General features: G+C 42.5%; 1 protein-coding gene across 1 annotated transcript; it reads left to right on the forward strand.

Moving 5' to 3' along the window:
• The first annotated feature begins 6,627 nt into the window (after positions 1–6,627).
• MED7 (mediator complex subunit 7) lies at positions 6,628–7,704 on the forward strand. The gene has a single exon (XM_025435468.3). It carries the CDS (start codon positions 6,628–6,630, stop codon positions 7,327–7,329), a length of 702 nt encoding a protein of 233 aa, XP_025291253.1. The 3' UTR covers positions 7,330–7,704.
• Positions 7,705–11,149: the final 3,445 nt, after the last annotated feature.

Raw genomic sequence — 11,149 nt, forward strand, 5'->3', positions numbered from 1 at the left:
GTATGGAGATGGAAAAGACTATTAAAAAGAAAACCATAAAGGAGTGCCTACGTGGCTCAGTTGGTTTAGTGTCTGACTCTTGGTTTTGGCTCAGGTCACGATTTCAGGATTGTGGGATCAAGCCTCGACAGGCCCCATGCTCAGTGGGGAGTCTGCTTCTCCCTCTCACTCTGCCCCTCTCCCTGCTCACGTGAGCATGTATGCTCTCTTTTTCTCTAAAATAAGTGAATAAATCTTTAAAAAAAAAAAAAAAAAAGAAAGAAAGAAAACCACCCCAGGATAGCAAACCAAGACTTAATTGCAGTTTCAACCTTTCCAAGAGTAGAATTTTAAATCAATCAATCTAGAATTTTCTGATCAGCACCAAATGAAGTAATCTATGGCACGGGCCATTGTTCCCCACTCCCAAAGGAAGATGAGGTAATCTTCAAAATAAGGCCCTGCTCTTCCCCCTCAAGGATTGTGACCTTGTGTGAAACAAACCTTTCCTTTGCTAATAACTTCCTTGCTCCACCCTCCTTTCTAGAAAAATGTTCCACTTGGCACAAATCCTTGGAGTTCCCCATTACTTGCTAGATGGGATTTTGCCCAATTGATGAATAGATTAAAAAATCCAATTAGATCTCTTAAATTTACTGGGTTAAATTTCTGTTACTTAACAGAAACTTTAGAATCAAAGATTAAAGGTAGTTGAAAGACACATCAGCCAGTTACAAAGGCTTATTGGATCCTGAAGCAATTGTTATCCAAATAAGGACTTGATTTTTATGATTTTTTTTTAAGAGAGGTAAGGGGGGGGGGGTGTGTGGAGCAGAGGGCAGGAGAGAGAGAATCTTAAGCAGGCTGCAGGCTGAGCACACAGCCTGACATGGGGCTGTCTCATGACCCCAAGATCAAGAACTGAGCTGAAATTGAGAATCAGAAGCTTAAACAATTGAGCCACCTAAGTGCCCTTGATTTTGATGAATTTAAATAATTACTAATTTATTTTATTTTTTTTTAAAAAGATTTTATTTATTCATGAAAGACAGAGAGACAGGCGGAGATGTAGGCAGAGAGACAAGCGGGCTCCATACCTGGAGCCTGTCGCAGGACTTGATCCCAGGACCCTGGGATCACAACTTGAACCAAAGGCAGACACGGAACCACTGAGCCACCCAGGCACCTCTACTAACTTATTTTTAAATGATATAACATCTGTATCCTTATGGGGGAAAATGAGAGTCCTATTTTGGACGTGTATATTAAAACGAAATAATGTCTAGATCTAATGGGTAGATATAGATTGAAGGTGGATAATGAGTACACTTTTTTTTTTTAAAGATCTTATCTATTTGAGAGAGGAAGAGAGAGAGCAAGAGCAGTGTGAGGGGAGGGGGAGAAGCAGATTCCCTGCTGAGCAGGGAGCCCAAGTAGGGCTTGATGCCAGGACCCTGGGATCACGACCTGAGCTGAAGGCAGAGGCTTCACCCACTCAGCCACCTAGGCGCCCCTCTACTTTTGCATATACTCGGAATCCCGTTCTTTTCTAAAAAATGAAACCAAGTAATCTTATTTTAGAGGCAAAGTTGAAAACTTTTATAAGAATAACAATTTTCTTTTATGTCCAGTATGCTCTCGTCAGATTTCCACGAATTTATAAGTTTGTTACTTCTTCTGAAAATTACCTCCCAAAAACTTTGATACATTTTTTGTTACCTGGAAACATAGCTATGTTTCAATTCCTAAATGAAAATAAATATGAATGTGAAGAAATAGAAACTGAGAACGCTATGAATTCCCGATCTCGTTCATAAATATTTCCAGATTGAAAATAAATGTAATGTTATTTTGGACAGTAGGATTAGAGTCGATCTAATTTTTAAAAATCGGCTTATCTGCATTTTCTAATTTTCATGTAAGGCAAACGGATAAGTTAATCTTAGGTGTCAAAAAAAAAAAAAAGATAACAAAGGAGCGAAGCTACCAGTTGCAGCTTTTACTGATAGAAAGTACTAGCACAGACACCCCCACGCCCGAGGCCGCCGGCGACCCGACCGCCGAGGGCGCGGGGAGATACGCGCAGGCGCAGTAGCAAGGTTTTGGTTGGAGGCGGGACTAGAGCGGCGGCTAACATACAGTTCTCTCAGCCAATCAAGGGGCAGTGTCAGGGGCTTCTTCCTGGAGGAGGTGGCCGGAAGTCGGCTTTCGGTTGCGGAGGCGAAGGCGGCTCCAGCGTAAAGCCTGGGCTGAGGTAAGTGGGCGGCGACGGCTTGCGGCTTCGTGCCGCGTGCGTCTCGCCTTCCGGACCCCGCGGCTCCCCCAGGGCCGGCTGGGAATGGGGGAAGCCTGGCGCGGACACGCTCCGTCACCTTCCTCTCCCACATCCCTCGGAGATGCGGCCTCGCTGCTGCTCCCGGGGAGCCGGGCGGAAGGTGCCGTCGGCGCGGCGCGCTCGGGGCTTCCTCCGTGGGGGAGCCCTGAGTTCCAGTCCCGCGCCGCGGGTGTGCTGAGCCGGGCGGACGTGGCGGGCCTCGGCCCCCGGGCCTTGCCCGCGCTCGTCGGGGATGGAGCCTGAGGTCGGCCGCGATCCCAAGCCTGGTGGCCACGTCGAGGGGGAGGTGTTCGGGGGCGGGGCGGGACCCTGGAATGCCTTCCTGTCGGCTGAGCCCCACGGAAGGGGGGTCTGGGGTCCGGTCACCGGCCGTGACGCTTGGCGCCGGTTTCAGTGGAGACACCGCCTCGGAAGAGTTGGCCCCAGAGAAGCGGTGGAGGAATGAGCAGAATCGGTGCGACTCGTCAGGTTGCTTCCGTGGGCGAGCCTGCCCTGGGCCGCGGAAAGGAGCCGGGATGAGGAGCGTTGCCGTGGACTCGCTAGCCCCGACGCGGCGCAGGCGGCCCCTCCGAGACGCGGAGTCTTCCTCTCGCGAAGGAAGCTGACAGGCGTGTGAGGAAGACTGAGAGGCTTTTTTTTTTTTTAATTTTTTTTTTTTTAAAGATTTTATTTATTTATTCATGAGAGACCCAGGCAGACGGAGAAGCAGGCTCCTTGCAGACGTGGGACTCGATCTCGGATCCCCGGATCCCGCCCTGAGCCACCCAGGCGTCCGCCGAGAGGCTTTAAAACGTGCCAGTCACGTGGGACTGGGAACCTGCACGTTGAATAGAGGAGTGCTTGTGGCTTGTGGCGTGGGGAGGCGCGGAACCGGGCGCCCAACTAAAAATGCTTGCGTGAGGCAGGGCCTGGGCCGTCTCTACAGTCGCTTTTGAAGTAACCAGATCAATGCTAATTCTCTGATTTTGGTAGTAATCACATATAAACACTGTTTATCACCCCCACCTCCACCCCCCACTCCCCGCAAGCAGTTTTACCCCTTTTACTCGAGGGCCGCCTTATATTACAGAGAAATATTTTATCCACTCCTCATATTGATGAAGTCATGGATGATTTCCGGCTTTTCCTACTCTTTTCAAACCTCGCTGCATTAAGCACCCTTGGTGCACATTTTTATGCACTTGTGACGTAGGACAGATGTTAGGGTTTGAAACCAACAGCCAAGAAAGAGTTCTTGAGACGTCTGTGGTGCAAAAAAGTGGTCTTTATAGAAGCATGAGAGGGCAAGACCCTTGGACAGAAAGAGCTGCCCTGGGAGAGTGCGACCTCTGCTGGCATCCAGCGCCTGTCGCATGGAAGGTGTTCTAATATTTGTTGAATGATGGAGTATTTGAAATCTCGATAGTCCGTTAGATGAAAAGTATTCTTTTTAAAACTTTGCTTTTAGAAGTATATTAGTCTGAATAATTTTCTGCTTTTATTCAGCATTTGCATTTCCCTTGTCTTTTTTTTTTTTTTTTTTTAAGATTTTATTTACTTGAGAGAGAGGGAGCTAGCCCAGCGTGGGGAAAGGCAGAGGGAGAAGGGAGAAGCAGATTCCCTGCTAAGCTGGGAGCCGGATGCGGGCTCAATCCCAGGACCCTGAGATCAGGACCTGAATCCATGACTTGAGCCAAAGGCAGAAGCTTAACCGACTGAACCACCCGAGCCCTCCTCCTTGTCCTCTTTTGTCTATTATTCTGTTTTAAAAAACGGAGGTAAAAAAAAAAAAAAAAACTCAATCAGTGGGCCTTTATTGAGGATCTTTTAGGTGTTGAGGTGCTGGAGATGGAGTTGTGTATTCGGCAGTTCCTGAAGTCCTAGTGCCCTCCTTCCGGTGGGAGTGGAGTCAGAAAATACATTTTTGAAAAGTCAAAATAAAATTTCCAATATTTGCTCTGTTAGCTTGCAGGCATTTTTCTCCCAAAAGAATGGGATTGTCTTTTAATTTTGCTTATGATAATTTTCCTGTGTGGAATTTTTAGACTTATTTTTGGTAGAACCGTTGGCCTTCTGTAGGAGCCTTAAAACTTGGTAGTTATTTTTGTGTTTTTTTTGTTAGGTTGTAAGTGGCACTAAGATGGAAGCAATGTTTTTTTGTTTATCCTTGATAATGTAGAGTAGTGTTTAAGATACTATGGTTCTGGGGATCCCTGGGTGGCGCAGCGGTTTGGCGCCTGCCTTTGGCCCAGGGCGCGATCCTGGAGACCCGGGATCAAATCCCACGTCAGGCTCCCGGTGCATGGAGCCTGCTTCTCCCTCTGCCTGTGTCTCTGCCTCTCTCTCTCTCTCTCTCCGTGTGACTATCATGAATAAATAAATTTAAAAAAAAAGAAAAAAAATTAAAAAAAAAAAAAAAATAAGATACTATGGTTCTGAATCCTTCCTCTACTACTTAATCTGTGACTTTATGCAAGTGGTTCAACCTGAATGCTTTATGAGCCATCCAGGAGATCAGGCAGTTTGGATTAGAGCTAGAAAGTACAGAGTCATAAACACAGAACAGGGCTTCTCCACTTTGGCACAATATTTTGACATTTGGGGCTGGGATAATTCCTTTTTGGGGGCTGTCATACGCATTGTAAGTGTTCGGCAGCATCCCTAGCCTCTACCAATTAGATGCCAGTAACACCCCATCCCCCAGTTGTGACAAGTAAAAATATCTCCAGACCTTGCCCTATGTTTCCTGGTGGGCAAAATTGCCCTTGGTTGAGAATGACTGGTAGAAATGGTGTTAAAAGCCAGGGAATTAACTAATAATCACCCAAGGGAGAATATAAAACAGAAGTCTAAAACTATTGGCCCACAGACCACAAAGATTGTAGATAAGTTCTTTTTGACCTCACAAGACTTGACCATTGCTAGAACTAATTACCAGTATTTAAAAATTGAGAGATTCTGCATGAAATCTGGATTTTTGCCCTCTTTTAAGAAATAAACTGGGGAGCAATGAGTCTTCATTCCCATATGAAAGCTAATGGTTGGAGACTTTGAGATTTGGCATGCTTATTCATCTGGATCATTGTCCCAGAGTGCTTCACTGTTTATGTTACCTGCAGTTTTGGCACTTGAATTTCTGATTCCCTAATTTAGAGTGAGAAGAGGGCCCCCAGAGCAACACTCTGAGGCATATAACATTAAAATTTGGGTAGAGGAAAGGCACTAAACGGGATTGAGAGGGAGTGGCCACTGAGATAGGAGGAAAACCTAAATGTAGGCTCATGGAAGCTGAGGGAGAAGGGAAGTGTGTTGAAAAAGAAGAAAATACTGATGAAAGATTGAGTAAAATCACTTTAGAAAAATATCCATTGGATTTGCGGTGATTGTTGATGACTTTGAATAGTTTTTGTGGATTTAGGAGGTTGAGGCCAATTTGGATAATGACAAAAATGAATATGCAGGGGAGTGAATTATGAGTTGGTAAAGTTATAGTAGATCATGATGCCTTTGAGCACTGCCTCCTAACTCCACCAAACCTGCTCATTCACCTCACTTCCAAAAAAATCCTTTTCACCATCTTGGCTTGGTAGAAACCCAGGGCTGCTCCACAGCTGCCCTTACTCAATATCTCACAAAATTCCGAATGTAAAACTGCCTCCAGTGTAGTAGTATTTGCCATCTTTGGTGTTGGATGGTGGTGTTACACCTTGAAAATCAGGTATGGTCGGTTTAAAGTTAACGTGTCCATAAGAAAATGTAGTGTGCATTGCAGGGAAAAAAGGTATGAAATTGGATCATCATTTCATCAAAGAAGCTCAGGTGATACCAGCTGTCTGAAATACAGCAATGTTAATTTTGTCAAAGTGTTATTAGACTTATAAGTAGGTGTTTGCTTTTGGAATCAATCTATAATATAAAACCAAAAGGATTGTGATACGAGATGGGGAGACAGCATGTGTAATTTGGCTATAGAGAGGTGTGGAAAAGTGATGTAATTAGTGAAGGCTGTGGATTCCAGATTTTATTTATAGATGAAAATATATTTCATATATTTTTTCTTTTTTTTTTACTTCATATATTTTTTGTGTGTGCCAATGAAAGTCTTAAGCAAAGAAGGAGAAATAGTTGGATGATTGAAGATACAATGCTAATTAGAAAAAGATGGCAGCCTGTCCATGTTGTTTTAGAAACTAAAGGGATTGTTTTGTCCTGTGCCCCAAACTGCCAAAGAAAAATAAGAAAAATACTGTCTGTAGTCACCCACTGTGACAGGTTAGTTTTATAACTCTACTCTAAATCTTTGGCTTATTTCCATAGGTTCTTGATCTTCCACTATGGGTGAGCCACAACAAGTGAGTGCCCTTCCACCACCTCCAATGCAGTACATCAAGGAATATACAGATGAAAATATTCAGGAAGGCCTCGCTCCCAAGCCTCCACCTCCAATAAAAGACAGCTATATGATGTTTGGCAATCAGTTCCAATGTGATGATCTTATCATCCGCCCTTTAGAAAGCCAGGGCATCGAACGGCTTCATCCTATGCAGTTTGATCATAAGAAAGAACTGAGAAAACTCAATATGTCAATTCTTATCAATTTCTTAGACCTCTTAGATATCTTGATAAGGAGCCCTGGGAGTATAAAACGAGAAGAGAAACTAGAAGATCTTAAGCTGCTTTTTGTACATGTGCATCATCTCATAAATGAATACCGACCGCACCAAGCAAGAGAGACATTGAGAGTAATGATGGAGGTGCAGAAACGTCAACGCCTTGAAACAGCTGAGCGGTTTCAGAAGCATCTGGAACGAGTCATTGAGATGATTCAGAATTGCTTGGCTTCTTTGCCTGATGATTTGCCCCATTCTGAAGCAGGGATGAGAGTAAAAACTGAACCAATGGATGCTGATGATAGCAACAATTGTACTGGACAGAGTGAACAGCAAAGAGAAAATTCAGGTCATAGGAGAGACCAGATAATAGAGAAGGATGCTGCCTTGTGTGTCCTAATTGATGAAATGAATGAAAGACCATGAAGGATGTTTCTTTTTCTTTTATTTTTCAGTAAATGGCATATATGGTTAATTTGCTTTGGAGAGTTTCAAAAGAGATATAACTAGAAGTCATGTAAATGACTTGACTCTAACTTTATCAATTATGAGATGTCACAGGCTGTAATTTTACTTTATGGCAAGTATAGGCAAATGAGGATATGCATACGTTAAAAGTAATCACCTTAAAAAGCAAAGTGCTGAAATTGTGTGAAACATCCTGGTTTTGGAGTTGCAGAAAACATTAAAGATATCCTCAGTAATAGCAAGCTTTCATCTTTGAAAAGTAGGTTTGTTATTTGATTTAAGAATGATAGATAAATAAAGGATATCAAGCTGTTTAAATGTGAAATTATAAAATCTTTAGATTTATTTTACTTAAAAATTTACTTGATCTCTAAAAAAGTAGTGTAACATGTTAAAAGAGAGGAACCCCATAGATTTATAAAACAGCAATTTTATTTTCCCTCTTGAGTGCTTCTGAAAACCCACTATCTCAGCTTCTTGTTCCTACCATGGGTAGGTCTCATAACCTGTTTCCAGTCACTCAGATAATAAGTCCTTTGTTTTTTTTTTTTTTTTTTGCAGATAATAAGTCCTTTGAATACTTTTCATTACATTCATTTTAGTAAAATGTCTATGTAATTAGCTATACATTTCCTTTAAAGCTGTACTCAGACTTGCTAAGGCTGGGAGCCTGCAATGAGAAGGGGATTAGTAGCAGAGACTACTAATTGGATTGTGTATTGGAGATGCTTGTTCCCCTGAAATATGGCTGCCATGCCAGGGTCTACATTTTTTCACTCCTTGGGTCTACATACAGCCATAGGACTAAGCTCTTAGCAATGGAATATGAGTGCAAAACTTCAGGCCTCTTGCATAACAATTTTTTTAAAAAAAGATTTATTTATTCACGAGAAACACAAAAGAGAGGGGCAGAGACATAGGCAGAAGCAGGCTCCCTGCAGGGAGCCTGATGCGGGGCTTGATCCCAGGACCCTGGGATCATGACGTGAGCCAAAGGCAGACACTCAACCACAGAGCCACCCAGGTGCCCCCATAACATTTTTTTTTGTAAGTTCCTCCATTTTCTTCTCAGCTGCTGGTTGGATGGCTACACCTGGGTTAACTTTGGAAGCCACTTGAAAATAATAAAAGTTCAGTCAGGTGGGTCTTTGAATGACTGAGGACTAGGCTCTCCATTTGTTAACCACCCCTACCCTAGCTGATTTGACTATATGAGTGAGAAGTCAGCTTGTTTTTGAGCACTGACATTTTATTTCTGCATTTTCTTTCCTGCCGTCCATCCTCTCTTCCACCAGGGTCTTTGTAAAGACTCCATTTTGTATCTGAACTTCTTTGCTGGTCTTTCTCTTTATGTAGGTCTATGGTTCTAAGTTTTGTCCAGCAGCATTACCATCACTTGAGGACTTGTTAGAAATGCAGATTCTCAGACCTCACCCTAGACCTAAATCAAACTTGTTGGGGAGGGCCCAACAAGCTGTGGTTTAAAAAAGCCCTTAGGTTCTGATTCACACTCAAGATTAAGAATCACTGATAAAGGAGGCACCTGGGTGGCTCAGTTGGTTAAGTTCTGCCTTCGGCTCAGGTTATGATCTCAGGGTTTTGGGATCCAGCCTCACATCAGGCTCCCTGCTCAGTGGGGAGCAGAGCTTGCTCCCGCCCCCCTCCCTCGTTCTCTCAAATAAGTCTTAAGAAAAAAAAAAAAAGTCACTGACAAAGGTAGTACATTTTCCAGATGTCTACTTTTGATTCTTCTCTCAGTTCTTGGTTCCTGGTATACCACTCTTCAGGGGTTTGGTATATTTCTAGTCCTAGAGCTGGCAAAGTCTAGTTTAATATGGCTATACGCCTATTCTTCATGTGAAACATTTATGCATCCTTAAACATCTTGGGAGTGTAGACTGTTGCCAAGTAGATAGCTCTCTGTTAGGCCACTAGTTGGCCAAAATTTTTTTCCATATGTGTTTGGTATAGTCTTTGGGCTCTGGGAGCACAGTCCAGATTAAACCTCAAGATTAAATCGAAGAGGGAGAGGAGCCCCCCCATCTGCTTGGGGGGGGGGTAGTTGGATATTGCATAACACGAGCAACTCTCCAAAAAATTTCTTTCCTTTGACCTCAATTATTTTATAACTTTGAGGCTAAGGGGTACTAGCCCCTTATTTTTGGCTGCTTTTCAGTTTTTGCATGGAAAAAACTAAATGAGTCATCTAATGTTACTAGAATCAACATCATTTATATGGGAGAGTGTGTGTATGTGTGTGTTTAGGAAGGATTAGGAGTTAAAATTCCATGAGGAATCTTAAATTCTGACTTTGGGAGGATCTGAGGATCTGTTCTTGAAGGTCCAGGTAGCACCTCACCAAAATTAATAAGAGTTCTAATGTGAACTGCAATTACAATGAGATGAAAGAACACTAGTCTGATAATTTCAAGTTTGAAAGTCATAGTCTTTCAATCTTGTGAGGGTTAAAATACATCTCTGCATAACTAGTTATAGTGAATATTCCTGGTAGACTGATTCCTCAAAATGAAATCTCTGGAATAGCCTGGCACCTCTTGAAATTACCGATTCCCAGACTCCAGAGATTTTGATTTCATTGTCCTGGAGTGAGGCTTTGGCACTGGTTTTAAATCTCTTGATGACTGTGCAGTGAGTTAAAGGAGTATTGTATTAGTACACTCTGCTTAACTTAGTTGAAGCAAAAATGACAGATTTTTGAAAAGATACTATGCAGTTACATGATTAAAGGATAAATTGAACTGTGAAGAGGACTAGAAGAGTCTCCAGGGCAACTGCTACTCAAACTCCATTCAGATCCCTTCATTGTTTCTCTTGTCTGGTTTCTTTATGTTAGCTGCTGCTGCTTTTTTTTTTTTTTTTTTTTTTTTTTTACAAACCAGCCTTTTTTGTGAATGTATAGAGAACATGGCTGCTAGCAGTTCCCAAGTTTAAATCTTTGTGCACCGCTGTCAGGGGGAAAAGGAGGCATTAACTAGTCCAGAGGGGGAAAATAATTAAGAGTGGCATTCCTCATTTCAGCTGGGCCAATTAGCTGGCGCCTGAATCCTGTTAAGAATTTGGCAGTCCCCAAAATGTCCACGCATGGGAGAAGGTAGTCTCCGTCTCAGGAAAAGAAGTGCTGAGTTTTGTCATACTGTAGATGTCCACTACAAATTGAGCACATGTAAAGTTTTGATAAAAATAAACAGGCTGTATTAATCTCTATTCCTAAATTCTCCACCATACTATTCATTTATTAATTGTATTCATTTAGTGAAAAGTGGGGTCCTCTGCCTGACACTGGTCTAGTTACCATGGAAATGGAGAATGGGGAGGAAAATGGAAGAAAGGTAAACAAAACAAATGAATTAATTTTTGAAGGTCTGTTTGTGTTTTAACTATTCAGCCATTACAACACTCAGAAGAATCTTGCTTCTCATTTTATTCCTATTGCCTGCTCAAAATTCCTTGTTCACACTATCTTTTCAAGTTACGTTTACATGTTCACATTTGTGAAGGGCTTTGGAAGGGAGTTTCAACTGTGCTGTGCTGTATTTCAGAGAAAAGGCCTGTGCTAACTTCTAAGGTCACTGGAAACACCAAGTACAAGTGTCCCATAAAGAAAAAGCATGATTTGGGTGAGAAATCATGTTTGGCTGCAACATAGGGAAGAGGTTGGAGATAGAGAAGCAGATGGAGGGCAGATTAGAGGCTTTAGAAGGTTAAGGGAAGGAATTTGTTTTATCCTAAATAAGATGGGAAATCTATAGCAAATATA

Source organism: Canis lupus, chromosome 4, assembly GCF_003254725.2.
Source record: "Canis lupus dingo isolate Sandy chromosome 4, ASM325472v2, whole genome shotgun sequence".
Lineage (NCBI taxonomy): Eukaryota > Metazoa > Chordata > Mammalia > Carnivora > Canidae > Canis > Canis lupus.